General features: G+C 37.1%; 2 protein-coding genes across 2 annotated transcripts in view; both read right to left on the reverse strand.

Annotated features, from left to right (window-relative positions):
- The window catches only part of ppm1j (protein phosphatase, Mg2+/Mn2+ dependent, 1J), a 223,099-nt gene that overhangs the window by 6,708 nt on the left and 196,287 nt on the right, over positions 1 to 20,104 (reverse strand). The gene's annotated exons all lie outside the window — the stretch shown is intronic.
- slc2a1b (solute carrier family 2 member 1b) lies at positions 3,075 to 19,695 on the reverse strand. Its single transcript, XM_056270619.1, has 10 exons — positions 19,344 to 19,695; positions 9,521 to 9,616; positions 6,613 to 6,773; positions 6,223 to 6,463; positions 5,955 to 6,117; positions 5,666 to 5,853; positions 5,463 to 5,567; positions 4,256 to 4,357; positions 3,940 to 4,143; positions 3,075 to 3,844 (listed from the first exon to the last, which is right to left on the reverse strand). The coding sequence occupies exons 1-10, from the start codon at positions 19,356 to 19,358 to the stop codon at positions 3,647 to 3,649; spliced, it is 1,473 nt and encodes a 490-aa protein (XP_056126594.1). The 5' UTR covers positions 19,359 to 19,695; the 3' UTR covers positions 3,075 to 3,646.

Here is a 20,104-nt window from a genome sequence, read left to right on the forward strand (position 1 = left end):
TTCCTAGGAACCTGGTTTAATTGCAATAAAGAAAGTAGTATTTGGGTGTAATAAAACTTAAAAAAAAACTCTAATGTAGTTAAAACTGGGTGGAAATACTGCCTTGGTGGCACTTTTTTCGTTTCTCCAAAACTAGGGTCCTGGAAATGCGTTCCTGGGACTGCGGTTCTCGACTCGGTAGGTGGCGCTGTCACAAAAAATCTAGGGTCCTAGAAATGCGGTCCTAGAATGGGGGTCCTGAAAATGCAGCCTCCGGGACTGCAGGCAGATAATATTGCGTCGAACTGCACCGGCTTGTATTTGAGACAGGCGTCTATATGAGACAGCCCTTTATAATTTAGTGTTGAGATGTTGTTCATTGAGTGTAGGCCGCCCTAGAGTCTCTAAAAATCTCAAAATGCTCCACGTGAAACTGCGGTCTTCCGACCTATTACTATCGTGTCAATTGATTTGGATTAATATGCGCGAGGGAGAGAGAGCAAAACAGCGCTCGTGTTGTTTGAAGACGTAAGAGTGCGCGCGCGCGGCCGGGGCTCTCTCTCTCTCTGCTCGTAACGCGCCCTGTCAAGCGCAGCAGTCATTCTATCTACATCACTCATCGATCAAAAAAAGCTTTAGCGGGACAAAAATTTGCTTTGGCGGCCGCCAAAAAGCGGACGATTTGACGGGTTTTAGAAGATTACATTCAACCCGAAACTAAAAAACAGACCTGGCCTGAGGCCTCTATTTGAGACCGGCCTTTATTTACCCAAACCTGTAGCCACACCCAGGCGTGTAAAAGAGACAGGCGTCTATTTGGGACTCGGCTATTATTTGAAGTTTTACGGTATATATATACAGACAGACACCGATATAATTGTATACCTCAATCACATACAATAGTATCTAATGCTAAATTAAGGTGGTAGTAATAATTTCACTCACATTTCTCATAAGTTGTTTTGTCTCTTCATTCCCTTGTGTGGACACATCTATACAAATCCAAAACAATGGCCGGAATCCGGTTTCATTTATCCATGACTGACCAGAGAATTTCACCACACCCTCACACACATGCTTTGTTCTGAGAGGCCAACGCTTCACTACATTACACTGCAGGGATTCATTTGCTCTTCTGACTTTCAAATTAAATTGTTTAGCTTGCTTTTAAGGGTCTAGATTTCTGCAGCTCTAACAGGTGAACATCATCAGACTATCAGCTCAAGCAGTGGTTACTAGAGATGTCTCCTAAATGACACCAGTTTTAGTTCTTGGAGATTTTTCAAACGAGTTAAATCAGGTGTGTTTGTGCAGCGTTGGAAACCACTGAGCTAAACTACACACACTGATTCTCAGTTCATTCACACATACAATACTGTTTCTTTCTAACAATTTTATTTCCATAACAGAAGTAAAATTGAAAGCAAAAAAAAAAAAAAAAAACCTAAATAAATTAAGTGGATCTAATAAATACAGTATGGTAAAAAATAAAAAGTAAGATGTTATTGTCTTACAGTACTGACTACCATGATAGTGCATCAAAGAGAAGAAATTCTACGTTACAAAAACAGGAAAACGACAAATGAAAATGTTACATGTACAGCTATTAAAACTACAAGGTCTTAAACATAAAATAAACCAAATTCTATTTTACATTCATTATTTACAGTTACAGCTGGAAATCACCAAACTTTCCATAGGCTAAAAAATGTTTAGATTTGTTTCTTTGAATATTCAAAACAACACACATCGTTAATTTCAGTGGGACACTTTCATGTGAACATGCATGTGATCCGCAAAACACACACTCGTGTACAAAATGTCAAACACAGACACACAAGATGATTTCATATGGAATGATGTGCGGGTGAAGATATTTTCTGGATGCTGGCGTTAGAACACAAAGCAATTCATTTTTAAACCTGTTGTATCTGACCAATTGGCCAGATATCACATGCACACACTCAAACTCCACTCAAAAAAACTCGTTTACATGAATTTGATGTCTAAGAAGCCACAAACATAGATGACTTGTAACCCATTTCACCTACAAACAAAAACTAGTAAAAGTAAAAAAATCAGGCATATTCTGGAGTGTTTAAAAACAGCAGATTAAATATGTTCACACAAGTTCAGTGTATCACAAATACTTCTGGATAAATCATCAACGGTGAACATTCTAGGTTTAAAACTAATTAAAAAAGAAAGAAGAAGAAAAAATGGAAAACTAGAAGTCTAAAACAAGGCACGTTGGAGCCAGGCATGCTGTTTCACACAGCATCATCAATGGTGTGATTCCCAGCTCAGCGAGCAGAGGAAGGCTGTCAGTGCACGCGGATCATGCCACGAGTCACAGTGCATTTTGGTCTCTCTCCGTGTTTCCCAACTTCTCCCTCAGCTGGAGGGAGTCGACTGTGCAAAACGCATTTCAACTATTGCCGTCTAAACGTTTACTGACGTGCGACTGAACTGGGACATTATGAATGTGAGATATAGCCGTATTTATGGGAGTATATGCTGTATTTTATGATCAACATTCGCGTGTGCTGATGCTAATACTTTCAGTAAAGAGTACATCTCTTTGTGCATTATAAAGTGACCGTCTTTTTATTAAAAAGTTGGGTAGGTGTGATATTTGGTGATATGTAACATAATGAAACGATTTAGGAAATGTTCCGCTTCTCTCCTCCTGGAGTGATTATAACTATTTGCATTCCTGGAGAAACCAAGTGAAGAATTCATTACAAAAATATAAATACATTTAAAAGATGTGGTGCATCTTAAAAGCAAGAATAGAAGAAATAATTATATGAATATAGGGATAAAATACCCTGTAATGTGTAAAAAGAAAAAAAGAAGCTTGCTATGCAAAAGAGTTTTAACATCAAATTTACATGATATGTCACATTGTTCCAATGGTGACATCATCGATAAAATGTAACTAAAAAAGAACCCTAGAATATTTGTTGTTTATTTTCGGCGTTAAATAAAAAGAAATTATATATATGTATATTATATAATTTCTAGAGCTTAGCATTGGTTAGCAGTCAAAACCATTTAACATGCAATATATATATATAATCCTATTATTTAAATGTTTTTATTTTTTTGGGCATGTTAAATTGTTTCGACTGCTAGCCAAGGCCAAGCTGATGACAGCAACTCTGGTTTACCAAAGCCACAAGACTTTCATAATAGTAATACAGTCACATGGAATACAGTATTAAATTGTCAGTCGCCGTACAGAAGTCACATTTGGCCTGTTGATTTCTGACATCAACAGCGTAGAGTCTAGGTCGGGAATGACCAGGTGACCGCCGTCGAGTTTTCACTCTCATAGCACAGCAGAAGTAACAGTTAAGATAGTTTTAAAAAACATAAAACCTAGCAAAACTAGCCAAAAGACTCCAACGCAAATATGACACCTCAAACCTGTCTTAAAACCATTATCTTTCTGATAAGAGTACGAGAACTACTCTTACTCCCTGCCTTTAAAACCCCATGTCTCGTGCCCAGATGTCTCACGGTTATCGGGGAGTGCGGGGGACTAAGAGCTGAGTGCAGCCGTGGGAAGGGGGAAATGTTTGATTGACAGCCCGGTGACCCCTTCTCCTCAGTAGTTGCGTGCAGAAGTGTGAACAGATGAGGAAAGCGGGGTCAGAGGGGTTTAAAGCTGAGAGTCGGCCCCCAGGCTGTTGAGCTCTTCAGGCGAGTGCTTCTCAGCAGCTGATGCTGCCTGGCGGAAACCGGCCGAGATTTCATCGAACGTCCGGCCCTTGGTCTCTGGGACTTTGAAGTAGGTGAAGACGAAGAAGCCAAGTAAAAATATGGTGAAGATGATAAACACGTACGGCCCACAGAGCTCCTGTTAAAGTAGAAGACAAAGAGAGAGAAAAGTCAGCCAAACCAGCCCACATAAATGTGCCAATATCCTTCTTATAATTCCCACAGGCCTCTCACCTCGACATACTGAAAGCACATGCCCACGATAAAGTTTGCGGTCCAGTTGCAGAATCCAGCGACGGCAAAAGCCGAGGGTCTTGGGCCTTGACTGAACAGTTCAGCCACAATGAACCATGGGATGGGGCCGGGTCCGATCTCAAAGAAGGCCACAAACCCAAAGATAGCCACGATGCTTGTGTACGACATCCAGGGAACCTTTTCCTGTAAGAGAGATGGGCAACAATATTGTAAACCACAGCGATGACTCTATAAATGATTAATAACTCTGAAATTGACACTTGGCCATTTATGTAAATATATATTATGTGCATACCAGCAAGGCAAGAGCAATGGTCATCAATACAGCAGATCCGGCCATTCCCAGCAGTCCCAAGAGGTGCAGAGACCTGCGGCCCGCTCGCTCGACCACAAACAGCTGCATGAGGATAACAAATCATATTAATATTATACTCATTTTATCATGTATATACACAATATACAGCTGATTAATGTTTGGTCATTTTAAGATTAACAGCATCAGCAAATAACAATTAAAAGAAGAGTTAGCACTCTCTTGAGTTTTGAGTGAATTTTAAGGAAATAAATTAGTGTAATAAGTAAAATAAATTTCATATAACAATATCATAAATGTAATAAATATCTCATATAATCAAGCAAAATTTGTGCATGAGTGAATTTTAAGGAAATGAGCAAAATATGTCAAATAAATAATAATAATTGTATATAATTCTTTTTTTTTTTTTAATACAGTACCAGTATATATATAATTCATGTATTGATTCTTTTATTTGATATATTTTCATCAACAATATATATATATACACTACCGTTCAAAAAGTTTGGGGTCATTTTATTTTTATTTTTTTGGAGGAAAGAAATCAATACTTTTATTTATCAAGGACAGTAAAGACATTTATAATGTTACAAAAGATTCTATTTCAAACAAATGCTGTTCTTTTGAACTTCCTATTCATCAAAGAATAAAAAAAAAAAAATAAAAAAAAACTGTACAACTGACAGACCAACAACTGTTTCAACATTGATAATAATAATAAATGTTTCTTGAGCATCAAATCCTCATATTATACTGATTTGTGAAGGATCATTTGACACTGAAGACACTGACACTGGTGATGCTGAAAATTCAGCTTTGATCACAGGAATAAATTACACTTTACTATATATTCACACAGAAAACAGCTGATTTACACTGGAATAATATTTAATACTATAACTGATTTTTGTTGTATTTTTAATCAAATAAGCGCAGCCATGGTTAGCAGAAGAGAATTCTTTTAAAAGTATTTAAAATCGTACCGACCCCAAACTTTTGAACGGTAGTGTATATATAGCATTTATTACTGATTAAATATATAAAATAATCATTACATGAATATATATATATATATATAGTATTTTTGTAATATATATTTTAGAAAATACATTACAAAAATATACTATTACAGTAACAGCAATAGTTCTGTTGATCATGCTCATGTCTGCGTGCTAATGATACTCACCGACACTACAGTAAAAGCTGTGTTGACGACTCCTGCTCCGATAGTAGCATAAACCGGCTGCTCCACACCTGCCTTCTGAAAGATCTTTGTAGAGTAGTAGAACACCTACACAACCACATTAACACAAATTAGATGTGGGTTTCGATTAAGAATAGGTTGTCTTCATTGAACTAGTAAGTGTGTGTGCACACACAGGTACTCACAGCATTGATTCCAGACAGCTGCTGGGACAGCTGCAACATGATGCATATAATCATGGGCTGTCGGTAGAGAGGAGAGCGGAACAGTTCAGGAATGGTCACTTTCTTCTCTCTCATCATCTGTCTGCTCTCCTCCTTCATCTCCTGCATGTCTGCGCCCACGTCTGTCGTCCCGCGCAGCTTTTTAAGCACTAAATGCACATCAAAACATTTGTTTACACTAATGAAAGCACTCTGCTGTATCCTATGTTGCATACATGTGGATGTTTAGGTGATGTGGGTCCATGCTCACCTGTTTTGGCTTTGTTTTCCTCATTGCGGATGATGAGGAGAAATCGAGGGCTCTCGGGGCAGAAGGGCAGTAAACAGCACTGCACCAGGGCTGGGATGAAGGTAAAGCCCAGGAGGAACGGCCACATGGTGTCGTTACCCATGATAACATCCATACCAAAGATCTACAATACACAAAACAGAACATAAATATAGAAAAACAATCAAAATGGTAATTGAAATGGCAGAAATGTCCATGTCAGATGTATTAGGAGGTCCGAAATGTGTACCTGTGCCATGAGGATGCCAATAACAATGCCCAGCTGATGAAGGGTGCCAAGGGCTCCTCTGAGGGCTGTGGGAGCCACCTCGCCCACGTACATGGGCACAAAGCCTGTGGACAGACCAGAGTAAAGGCCCACCACGAACCGTCCAATAATGAGCATCTCCCAGGACGCAGCCATCTTAGAGAAGCCCATCAGTGCTGCAGAGATGAAAGCCAGGACATTAGCCATGAGCATGGAGTTCCTCCTGAAATTAGAAAAATAGAGTTTTATCATCAAACATTTAATCATCCAATAACCATCAGAAACCAGGACTGAATAGTTCAGGCTGTAAACAAGGCCTTAAATAATGTAAAAGTGCCACAAATAATTTTAATGGTTACAACAGTACTTCACCTTCCAAAACGGTTGACAAACAGCCCAACGGAGAAGGATCCAACAATGCCGCCCACAGAGAAGATGGCCACAGACAGAGACCAGAGGGTAGTCATGGTTGTTTTAGGGATGATCTCCTCATATCGAGCTAACCATGTCTCATTGTAGAACTTCTCAATGACCTAAAACACAAATATAGACAATTATCATTCAAATTGTGACAGACAGCACGTTGAAATTTACAGAAATATTACATACAAGGTCTGACACTGTTCTTTATATTTTATTATTATTATTCTGGTAATGTAGTTCAGCACATTTTATTTAAAAAAAATTCTAAGAATGAAAACATCAAAATTAAAATTATATGTTTAATCACATAAAAAAATAATAGCACACGTAATAATGTACAAAATTCTTTATATTTAAAAATATAACTTATAATGTTATGCTTTAAATAAATTTAAATTTGTTTGAAACGATGATTAATACATCAACATTATCTAATATCGCCAATCTGCTCTGTGATGAGCAGTTCTGTCCAGTAGGGGGCTCACCGCCTAGCTCAGTATTATGGAAAGTGAGACCCACAGGAGTCAAGTTTCTGTGGTATCTCTGTGTCAAGTGTTTGTTGATAAACAGAGACTGTCTGCTGCTAACCCTTATAAAGCACCGGTGGCTTTTAGAGATATGTCACCCAATGACATGCTGCATATAAAAAAAGAAAGAAAAAAAGTTTGATCTGTATGATCTGTTGATGTATTAAGGTCAGCAAGCCAGTCTTCTACAACTACTTCCTGTCTGTCTTCTCTCGCCATCAGCTGTCTGACCCTTTAGGCATGCAGAAAGCCCCTCAGTGCATTCATCACCTAAATATCAGGCATGGTTAAATTCATGTCCCTCATGGCTTAACCCCTCATTGTACAAACCTGTTACACAACGCTGTGGTGTTTTTAATAGAACCACTGGTGAGTTAAGGAGTGATACTAGTTATTGGTTGTATTCACTGTGCAAGTTGACTGGTTTCTAACAAACCTATTTTTTTTATGCTAAATGTAATCTTATTTGCATCTGAGGAGCTAAATTGCTTAGAAAAAACCTCAAAAGACAATAGCCTTTATAAACTATGTTTAGTAAAAGTAAAAAATGACCACAGCGGTTCCCAGTTCCTATCCACTGTCATTGTATGACAAATGAAAGTCAAATGGGTTTGAAAAGACATGAGGGTGAGTAAATGATGACAATTTTTATTTAATCAGGTTGACTACTCATTATCTGAATAAAACTCCTACATTGTAGAGTGCAGTGAAGATCCACCTGGTCACAAATAATACAGTCCATTCATAGAGGAGTTTCAGGATAGATAGTGGATTGTAACACAGTATAGTTTTGGTGATTTGTGCAGTGTCAGTAAGGGAGGTCTGCAGACAAGGAGCCCTTGAGGTAATCTTATCGAAGTGATTATTTATAGAGAGGGTCTGCGTCAGACCCACACCCCCACACGTTAGTCCTATTTTGGCCTCACCACAGCCCTTAAACTGTTTCACACACTAAAACTATTGTTACAACTGTCAGCAACACAAACAGAAAGCAAACACGCCATTCAATACCAGAGGCCAGTGTGTATAGTCTGCTGGTATTTCAGTAGTTAAAACTCTATGGATGCACCTATTATAAAATTCTAGCCGATAACAATAGGCAGATAAATGGCCAATATTAAAATTGTATTCTATTTTGTCTAAATTAAAAAAATACATATTTTTTTAATCCTAAAAAATTTAATTAAATGCAAAAATTAAATGCTACAAGTGTGTGCATCACAACATTAAAATTAATAATATTGTAAAACATGGTTTCCATTTTGAGACTCGTTAAAGATTATGTTTTTCAGTGTTTTTAAATATGGATGCCGACACATCCATTATTGACCAATACCAAGAAGAAGAAAATGCTAATATTGGTTGGAAACCAATATATAGATATATGGATCACCATATAGATATTAAATATTTAGCTGTGAGAAAAATATGAAATGTTTCTTAAGCACGAAATTAGCATTTTATAATGCTAATTAATCAGTAAAGACGTTGAAAATTCAGCTTTGCATCACAGGAATATATTACATTTTAAAATAATTCAAAATAGAAAACAGTTTTTAAATTGTAATAATATTTCATAATAGCTGTTTTTGATCAAATAAACGCAGCCTTGGTGAGCATGAGAAACAATCTTTGAAAAACATAAAATAAAATAAACATAAAATAAAATAAACATAAAAACACACTTACAGACTGTTTCCAACGACTGGAGCAGATTTTAAACACCGACTGAATGCAACTGTCTCTGACTCAGCGCGTTTGGTCATAATCAGTCATAAGTATCAAATTACATTCATAATCGGCCTTACAGTTGTTAAGTGTGTCCCCGGCTTAAGTAAGAATATAGAATCTATACACTATGTATTGGTCTTAAAGACAGAAAAGCTCCATTCACTTCACATAAGCAAAGCCTGGCCCCTAGTTCAACATGCACGTCTGAACAAGCTGTGCTATGTGTGAGATGACCTTCACCCTGTACCAGAACAGAGCATATATTTAATATTCATTTGAGAGGCAAAAGCTTATCATTTAACAGATGCAAATTGACTAATAATATGTACCGTAGATGAAAGGCAAAATGTCCCAGAGGAGCTGTATAGGGTCACTTCAGGTTTAACAGGCAGCATTTGGGTTGCGTTGGCATGAGTGTGTATGTGTGTGTGTCTACTGACAGACAGGGATTTGGAGACAGCTGCAGCAGTACATAATAAATAAGTGAGGGGGTAGCGTTCCGATAAAGTCAAAGTACAAGGACGTGGGATGTTGGGGTGAACATTAAAGAGTTTGTCACTCAGACTTTGTGTGTGTGGGAGCATGTACTTGTCACTCACATTTTGCGGGGCATTGATTACACCCGTGTTGTAGCCGAACTGAAGTGAGCCGATCACAGCCGTCCCCACAGCCAGCATCAGTGGCAAGGTCAGTTGCTGTTGAGGAAAGCATAAAAAAGAAGGAGAGTGAGTCATTTTTTGCTACACAATGAATTGTTTTGAAACACCATCTCATTGTCCAATGGAGCTCTATTACCCTCAGGCCAAAAGCAATGATTGGCCAGACCTGACTATTAAACAGAACTATTCTCAGAGGTGCGGTGACCTATTGTTTGACATTCTGATAATTGTCATGGAAGTTGAAGAGCTCGTTTTAATTCTGTCCTTCCTCAAAAATGAGAGACGGTATCACAGCTCCACATTTTAGCCAACCTGCGCTAATCACTAAGTCCCGGCTTAGTTTATGAGGGCCTTTGGTCTAAAAGGTTAAAAAGACAAGAGCAAACCAAACATATTTATATCTCATCTTCAGTATTCCCAAAAGAATTCTATTGTTTAAATATCCAGCATCACCCCCCTTTCTGGTGGGGCATGAAAGATTAGTGTTGCACAAAATGACAAGTATTTCCTTCTCTTTCAATTCAATAGAAAGTATTCTCTCACACAGATGACTTCCTGAAAGGTTTAGTTTATTTTTCTGCAGATTTCTGTGATATATTTCAATATCTCACAGGGAAGTGCTCAAAATATAAATCACTTTCCTCATTCCTGAAGTATGTTTGTTTTCAGACTGTCTGGTTTGACAAAATCTGATCAAATCTGTCTGCAACACACAAAGCTTGAAGGTAAAAAGGGAACTGAAAACTCATTCAATTAGTATATTGTGCTAATATTGCAGTAATGCAATGTAACATTCAACATTTTCTACTCAAGTTTGGGTGAAATTATATCAGAGTGAGGCTGTGCCTCTTGACCAAAGAAACTGTTCCTGTGAAGAAGTAGTGACTGAACCTGAACTTGTGAAAGATTATGATGCAGGTCTACTGGGCGACTTAGGGGAGATTTCTAGTGGTTAAATCAGCACCTATAAAGAAAGGGTTTATGTAAACCCTCCTCTCCAGTGAGGGCGGGATCATCATTGTTTGGGTTCATGTTATTTTAGAACTCACTGGATTGGATTTTTATTTACACAGACAGAGAGGATCTGGGATGGACATTTTCTTTCACATGGTTACCCATCGACAAGACACAGGCAGCTTTAAAACCGGTTTAGCTCAGCTCAGCTAAAGCACATTGTTCACTGTTTAAAGACAGCCTTTGACAGCTTAACAAATATGAATATCTGATGATGAACTTAAGCCCAAATAGTGCCATTGCATCACTGTCTGGTACATACACAATTTATACAGAGCATCAAGCACTCATTAAAATAAAGTTCACTCAAAACTTGTCAGGGACAGCAGCAACAGTTTCTACACTTTTTTTTTCCTTTTAGGGAATCAACCCACAACATAATTACTTAAGAGTTGTATCTAAATAATAAGATGGGATAAAATACAGTATTTATTTCTAAAAAAGATCTTGTTGATTTACCCTATAAGCTAAACTCTAGAAAGTAGCTTTAAATGCCAAGCTGTTCTGCATTTAGCAAGCTCGATGACGATGAGACTGAAAAATGTATTCAGAATGGAGATCTGTTTACAGAGCTTGCATTCCTCCTTTATAAACAGACAGTCAGCGATGAGAAATATACCAGTTTTGGATATGTGCACTCCTTACATTTGCACACACATGCGTACACTCCTCTGCCTAAGACGTAAGAGCTTAAAAGGGGCGGGAAGTGGACACACCTTCCCTCCATGTTGGTGTAGAGGCTGCAGTTCATAGAGTTCAAGACTTTGTTGTTTAACCAGCCTCGAAACATGCAGGAAGCCAAATACACACAAACACAAAACCTCTAGGAGGCACTTAAATATTCATTCGGTAGTTTAAAACCTAAAAATGTGCAATCTCCAGTCAAACTCGCACACAAGTCCACACAAATGAAAAGGCAATAAACAGAATCCTCAGCTAAGTCGACTTCCATAAGAAGTTAACTACATCCTTCCTGCTGCTAAAACATCAATGCTGATAGAAAACACTGCTCAGAACAGACACAGCAGAGTGCTAGTGTCTCTTTAAGAAAGCTGAACCTTCTAAATATGGAAGATTTGACTTAAGTCTTACTCGAGGGGAGGGCGTAGGTTTGGCTATGAAACATTCCTCTTCAGATTCCTGCCTTTACCCTATATTACCATGCAGACATGCCTAGTTACACATTGCATTCATGCAACTACATAAACACAGTTCAAACAGAATATGACATTGGCCTGGCACTAGCATCTATGAAGTTTAGTGTGTGTGTGACAATTTCTTAATGGTTACATAATTTTTTTTAGCTTCGTCATCCTGAATCTACGCTGCTCACACCGTACACAGTCACGCCCTTCTGCTGATATCACACACTGACAGTTGACTTGGACGCATATTTTGGCTCAGTGCTTATTTCATTGTGTCAGCGTGAGCGTACTGGTTTACATTTAGGATTCTTTTTTTTTTAACTGTTTGAATAAGAATAAAAATGACTTTTCTAAATGTCATCATTACATCCACAGTATAAGCAAAAAACTTGATGACTTCCTGTAAAAAAATGCAAAAACAAATGCCCCAGGACGCCAGCTCTGTTGGAGCAACCAAATGAACATGCAAATAAACCTCACTATTCATGGCAAAGCTCAGAGGCTTTTTATCCCTCGCGATTTTGGGCCCCTCAGAGTTACATAACAAACTTGAGCTGATCTTTACATTGCTTAAAACATTAAAAAGCCTTTTGATTCTGGACTCTGACTTAATTGTAGGGGGAACAACTTATTTATTTTATAAGAAAATATTTTTCCAATCATTTTTCGTAACAAAACTTTCATAACAGGGATGATTGGTTACCCTCAGAAGAAAACTATTTGAAATCTGTTGGTTTATCGGTCATCAAATTATTATTTTTCTGCTAAATATTATGTCTTGATTCATAGATCTGTATAAATGAAACATTTTTTATTATTAAGGCCATTTGTGTGTGTGTGTGTGTGTGTGTGTGTGTGTGTGTGTGTGTGTGTGTGTGTGTGTGTGTGTGTGTGTGTGTGTGTGTGAGTGAGTGAGTGAGTGAGTGAGTGAGTGAGTGAGTGAGTGAGTGAGTGAGTGAGTGAGTGAGTGAGAGGAGTGAGTGAGTGAGAGAGAGAGAGAGGAGTGAGTGAGAGAGAGAAAGAGGGGGAGAGTAAGCAGCAGAAATAAGACGGAACTGCCTTATTTTAGCATGTATGTACGTTTTTATATATATTAAACATTTCTAAAAACACAACAAGTCCCATTCCCACCCATTCTCAGTCTTTGTGGATGTATGCATGTCTGTATTATCAGTCACTCAGGCTCAATAATACATCATAAACTAGGTGCAATAACAATTAAACTCAAGATTACCACCTTAACAACATCAACGCTACTGAAAGTTTACTTACAGCCTCAGTAACTTTAAGATCTGCATCCTTAGTTAAACAAACAAAAAAATATAGCTTGTAGGCTAGCACTTTTTGCTCAGTGGTGATCAAATCTAAAGGCGCAAGGTAACACTTTATTTTAAGGTGACCCAGTTATATGTTACTACACTACACAAAGCAATAACAGTAAATTATGCATAATTTCAAGTCTATAGTAAGTACATGTAGTTAATTAATGTAACTCAGTACTTAAGAAGCAAGTACAATGTAACTACATCATATTTTATACAATACTATAAAAAGAGTACTGTGATGAACTAAAATACTGTCTCATCAGGAAGAGAACACAATAACGTACGTACTCAGAAAACTGCAGTGAGAATGACATTGAACAAACCTGTTCTTAGAAAGTACACTGAACAGCGCACAGCATGACATTCTGCCAGAAACGCATTTATAGCAACTGAGAATATTACTTATTTGATTCCACTTGCCAATTCAATGAACATCAAGAATTTGTACATGACACTAAAATGCTTTATTTGTTTTTTAGTTCACAAGAAAGACGCTCTCAACTAGGATACCATGATTCCTGTCACAACTACTAAGAAGCCTACTTATTTACATTAGTTTAATCATATAATCTTGAGCAGGACTAATCATTTACTGTGCTTGTACTTGCTGATTTTTCAATCAATTTATTCCTTTATTTATTTAATGGTTAATTATTGCTAGGCTCTAATTCGAGGCCTTAAGATGCTGATATGAGATAATTTCGAACAAAATCAGACCAAAATGAAGTTCGTTTTGGGAGTTCGAAACAGCTTGCCAAAGCAAACTTTCCCCAAAAGTTCCTTCTGAATGGTAAACACCTTTGTACTACCATTGGTCTGTGGCGATAACGTAATTGGTAGGTGTACGCAGAGGCGTCAGATGTTCGCTAACAGTACTTAGACATCGCTAACAGTATATCGCTGGTCACATATTTCGAACTTCGTTTTACCCCTAAATGAAGCAAAATAAAAACTCTGCTGCGAGTATATCGGGGCGTTAAGACACAATAAAAAAAAAAGAACATCATTGCACCAGATAACAAAATATCAAAAACAAGTGGCATTTATTTTAAAGAATAAACTAATTATTTTAAATGATAAAAACAACAAATATACTGTACAAAATAAAAAAAACTTTCTGGTTGGCAAACTTGATGGAAACTGACTTGTCGCTAAAAAAAAAACAAATTACTAGGTGGTAAAGTAATTGTAAAACATTCTCAAAAAAGGAAGGTTAGATCTGAGAAATGCAGCTTTTCTTTGTAGATGCCACCTAGGTTTGACATTCGATTATCTAATGCAATGACATTAAGATATTTTAGTTACCGGTAGGTTAAATGTCCAAAAACTTTTTGGAGCCAATGAATGATGAATTCAGGTCTGCAACAAGAGAAGCTGTCTGGTTCGTACTCAATTAGAAGAGCTTACTCTGCAACAAAGACAAAGATCTTTTTTTTCTGCCTCTCTCACTCTCTCTCTCGACTGGCACGTCCCTCTTTTCTTTTCAAGCTGCATCTATCTGCCAGCTTCTAGTTCAGTAAAGTCTGGGAGACACTCCACTAATGACATGGTTTAAGCCATTCACAACTCCACTGAATTGTTTTTAACAGACGTCAGCATACACATTTCTGTATTTTTACAGTGCTAACAACGCTATCCTTTACTGGAACACACTGCTTTATTACAAACAATATTATGTAACCCACAGTAAATGACCTCAAAACTCAAAGCAAAAACTCTGCTCTCCCTTTCAAGCGACTCGGATTAACAATTACAGCTCAGCACCGATTCGCCCCTTGATTTTTCATGGAAATAAATTACCTCAATGGCACTTGGAATTCCATCGTTCCATAATCCCTTAGAAATCCCTTTATTAGCGCCCATTAGGCTGAAATGACAGTAACAGCCTGACTTGAGAAGGCAAAATAGAATCAAGTCTTCTGACAGTTTGCTTTAGGTTTAATCCTTAATGAATTTCTCCAAATGTCTCTTTGCAAATTGAGAATTCCGCTGAAAGCTTGTTAGTTCCACTTGATGAAGTACAGGCCAACTGTACACCTGCCCCCAATTACCTGATTTTGCGGCCGTTCTGATGCTCAGCTGTAATTTTTGAACATTTTGAACTGATTAGACAGAATAACATGTTCTCAGCCATGTACAAATTCTGCCTGAAACATTTCTGAAAAATGCAGCCAGTATATGATGGTAAGAAGACATAAAGGCATGTCTCAAATGAATAGGCTAACTCAAATGCCTTTATCTGGTTTGTTTATCCTTAGCATTAGCAGCCAATAATAATCCCACAAATTTGTGCGTGTGGTTTGGCAGTTGGTGGAAGGAACCGTTAAAAGAACAAAATTAGTACAAACTCGGAGTTTTTTAACTCTTTTTATTTTATCTTTCCATCTCTACCAGGAAATAATCATTGTTGGTTATGCCTAAAGCTCAATAGAATTCATTGTAGATCATTAGACATGACACATGACTCTTTGGAAGTCTGTATGAAACCAATTTCCTTAGGAGGTACCTTCATAAAAAAAAATTAAAAAAATGCTCACTGGGCAGTTGCTTTTTGTTTTTAAAGAACCAAGGTATCAGGAGAAATGAAAGAAAGCGAGAAAGAGAGAATGACAAAGTTGTCCTCCTACACAAATACTAAAACCTGACAGGTGAGTGACAGGTGTGGCAATGCTGCCTATTCATACAAGAATGTTTATGGTCAGGCATAAAATCGAAGGCCCTGTTTACACCTGGTATTAAGATGCACAAAAGTGAACAACGCTAAATACAGGTGTAAATGGGGTCTAAAACTTTTTGAGCTTGTCCACTTTCGACCACTTCCAGTGGTAGTCAAAAACGCCTTCGACGGGATTGCTTTTGTAGAGTGGTCAAAGTGTTTGAACAGCCACAAAAGACATCTACTCTCCGCCCACTGACCTAATGCGTAAACATCATGAGAAGCATGCTAGCCAGGGAACGTGCTTCCCTCGTCTACTTGTGACCAGATCAACCAAAACAAATCTTAATCTTAGGAGTAAACAGGGCCTAAAACCTTTCCGACAAGCATACACTCTTCACACTCGTTTAATATCAGAAGCTTGTTTGGAATGAAAAACCCAAGCACGAGGGTTGTCTTAACAACAAACAATGTGTGTGTACGTTTCTCTGGTATTAGCGAGGCACACGACAGTGGACAATGAATGAAGAGTGCTGTACAACACAGCCAAAACACTAGGCAGTGTGCTGGGAACGGGTCAAGAACACGACCTCTCTGGCAGGGTTATGTCGAGTGTTCCCTAGATAGAAGCCAGCTGCAGCTTTCCTCTCCATAGGGACAGCTCCATCGTTCCCAGCACGTCAACCAAAAACTAGATTAAATGCAGCAAAGCCATAATGCACAGCTGAATTTAATGTTAGACATACAGTAGTGGCCAAGAGTGATGTCCGGCCTAGGAAAATTGACATTCACCTTTTATTTAAATATTATTAAAAATGTGTTAACCATTTTGTAATCATATTACGTAGTTGGACTTGGAGTAAATTGTTTTATTTGTGATAACGCAATGAAACGTGCTAAATTGTGCAGACGTAATTTTTGGCCAGGCTGTCAAAACAAAAGAGAACCAACAAAATATTAATAACTGATTATGTTGTAGTCAATGTATGCTTTTTCATGTGAGCTTTCTGTACTTCTATGCAATTTTTTTGCATAGTAAAATAAAACCTAGGTGTAGTTTGCTTTTTCTTTACCAAATAATTTTGTCAGAAAAATACCTTAACCAAGTTTAGTGTTTTTCCTTCATATTAAAAAAATAAATAAAATATTTTCCTCATTTAATCGAACTTGTAGTGACATAAAATAACAAATACCGGTATCTCCTCCAGACATCACATTTAGCCACTACTATATTTTTAATACTTGAAGCCTTATTTTATATCAACCACACCACTTCTAGTATAAAGCCACTGAATTTCACATAAGCATTCATCTTAAGCTCTGAATCAGTGCTTCTCGAATGCTGGAGTGTGCAGTCAAAGAAACAACAACATATTTTCTGAATCGAGAAATTTATTTTGAAAGACGTGCGTGAAAGCTGTTGACTCTTCTGTCAGAGTCAACAGAAAAACGTGTTGTCCTGATTCAGTATGTACTGATGTTGTCAGGCTATACGGCGGTGTCATTATTCTAACGTTATTTTCGTATTTTGTCACAAAATAAAAAGTCCTCAGAAACCTCAGAAAAACTAACTTTCCTGTCCTGTCAGCAGTAATACAGCGCTCGTAGCACTCACTCGCAAATGCGAAGGCGCACACGGTAAGCCATTAAGTTACCAAAAATTACACAACTTTGTGTTAGCAGGTATGGATCTGCATGCAGGTATGATGTTCATTCTATTAATCAGGAGCAGCTTACATGTTTCATTAAGAGTTCATGCTAGCATTGTGCATTGATTGGAGTATTGTGCGTTTACCATGGTAACTGTTAATTCCACAACCCTAAAATACCACTTCATTTTCACTTTGTATTTTGTATATTTTTAAATGACTGTGAAGGCTCATACCAACTTACTAATTTTATTGTATTAACAAAAAACTAGTTTGGGACTGCTATTTAATAGCCTTACCTTATAGGCTACTGTTTATTCATCAGTATTAGTCATATTCTTACAATTTATGTGTATGTTAAGTAAAGTGGGACGGTAGCCTACTTCTGTGTGTGTCAACCGTTTTTGTGAAATAAATTTGCTGGGTTTTTAAAAGCAATTTATATATATATATATATATATATATATATATATAAAAAACCCCAGTTTAAAACTCAATTTTTTTTGCCACTATTTAAACTAGTGACTAATACTGAGCTAGAGACTAGTACGTGACTAGCAGGCAACCTCTATATATATATATATATATATATATATATATATATATATATATATATATATATATATATATATATATATATATATATATATATATATATATAGGTTCTGTTGCAGCCTAATGACCATAGGAAAATGTGGGTCTCATGATCAAACCAGTTGAGAACCACTGCTCTAAAACATTCTGATTATTTGTATGGTCTGCTTCTGTCTATTGTGATTAAAGGAAAAAAATCAAACAACAAGACCTTGTAAAGCCTTTAAGCTCAGGAAATCTAAAAGACACTTGATCTATCATGGGTGATCACCATGCACCTGTGGTTAGGTTAGCCATATACAACAGCCTACTAGTCACGTACTACTCTCTAGCTCAGTATTAGTCACTAGTTTAAATAGTGCCCAAAAAAAATATGAGATGGAGTTTTCCAGTTAAAACATACTGATGAATTTTAAGGTTATTTTAAGGTAAACTCAGCCAATAAGATGCAGTCATTATGTACTTATTTATTTTCAGTAATATTCACAATATCCACTTTTATAGTTGTAGATTTACAATGCTATGGTTCACATAACCTATTTTTGTCTGGAGGAGATATTTGTTTATTTATATATATGACGTAATTTTTTTTTAATAATTACCAAAACGCTTTCATAATTATAATCATTATGAAAACAACATATTTATTTTCATACAAGAAAAAAAGAATATATAAAGAATAGTATATTGTATTTATTTGTTCTGCTTTGGCAATGTTGTATTTAAACACATCATACCAATAAAGTACTAAATTGGAAAAAGAAAAGAGCTGGCCACCGATGAATTAAGTGGACACGATTCTCTGGCTGTGTCTGAAAACCTAGTACGCTTCCAACAAAGACAGCATTTTTGGGCATCACAGCACAGGCGCCACCAATGTTACCTAAAGACGCTGTCTACACAGGCATCTTACTGTGCTTTAGAGACATAACCAGCGAACGCGCCATTTATGTCCAAATATGTTGTCTATGTAGGCAGCATACTCGGTTTTTGAATTGAAACACAGCCTCTCTCTTTATACAAACGAGTTCCCGGCATTGCCTGACTCCGATTAACACACCTACCAGTTTATAGGAAACTGTAACACACTGATGTTAACTCATCACAGCTCGGCTACCCATGTGACATCTCTCAACATGTGGTACAGGTTTATTTTGGTTTTTGTCACTAAACAAGTTTGTCAACTTTTCACAATTTCAGAGCTCGAGATGAAGGCTCACGAAGCTATGCGGCTAACGTTAATAACTGACTGACATTTAGAAAACTAAACCAGACACACAGAAATACCAATACTGAACAATAACATTTTCCACATACTGTTTTATTAAGTTTTCTCTCTTATTTTTGTAATTTGACTGGGAAAAATAGTTTTTTATTTACCTTTCCGCCCTCCATCACGTCTTGTCAAATGTTCGATGACGTTTCGACGCACGTTAACTCAGCTGAAACTTCGCCTCTTTTTCCTCGGTTTTCCTCAGAAGTCGACTTGTAAATAAATGTAACAATTAAAAAAAAGTTGTATAAATACAGCTTCGACAAGTATGATGTAGCTTCAGAGGGAGATCGAGTAAAAGCCTTCAGATGCCTCTCACGAACTTCTTCTGACAACTCCCTCTTACTTAAGATGTTTCTCCTCTTTTTTTTCGTATCTGGTCTATTTCTTGAAACCTAAAGTTATCGGCTCGACCCGGTGAGTCTGAGATGCTGTCCGCCTTCGCCTGGTTAATATGTATGACGCAACAATCCCGAGAGTGAGGTGGGCTGGACTGGGAATGTGCTCTGTGATTGGCTAATGGGGAATTACGCAAAATAGAGTATATGAATGGGCAAAAGAGCGTTATAAAACTACACATCACCAGAAATCAGTCTTATCAAACAATAGTACATTTCTGTGGAGAGACGGTGATGAGCTATGTGTTTGGAGAAATGTACTCAATGTTTCTGCTAAAATAATAATTTAGTTTTTTTTTTTTGCACTATTTTTACAAAAAAGTATCATTTTCAAAACTCTGTTCACTAAACTCAGTTTCAAACGATGCTTTCATTATGGTTGTGTTTCTTTTCTTAATAACAAAATAGTTATGTGACATAATAAGAATATTTGGCAAATACACAGCAAAATAAATGTTCTTGAAAAGACA

Source organism: Rhinichthys klamathensis, unplaced genomic scaffold (assembly GCF_029890125.1).
Source record: "Rhinichthys klamathensis goyatoka isolate OS25496 unplaced genomic scaffold, OSU_Roscu_1.1 h1tg000303l_1, whole genome shotgun sequence".
NCBI classification, from domain to species: Eukaryota; Metazoa; Chordata; class Actinopteri; order Cypriniformes; family Leuciscidae; genus Rhinichthys; species Rhinichthys klamathensis.

What these genes read in the sequence shown, in the direction of transcription:
- slc2a1b (XM_056270619.1), bottom strand. An exon ending in TTGGCATCCTCATGGCACAG is followed by an intron (nt 6,118 to 6,222) that starts GTACACATTTCG and finishes TGTGTATTGTAG; the next exon opens with ATCTTTGGTATGGATGTTAT. An exon ending in CCATTGCTCTTGCCTTGCTG is followed by an intron (nt 4,144 to 4,255) that starts GTATGCACATAA and finishes TCTCTCTTACAG; the next exon opens with GAAAAGGTTCCCTGGATGTC.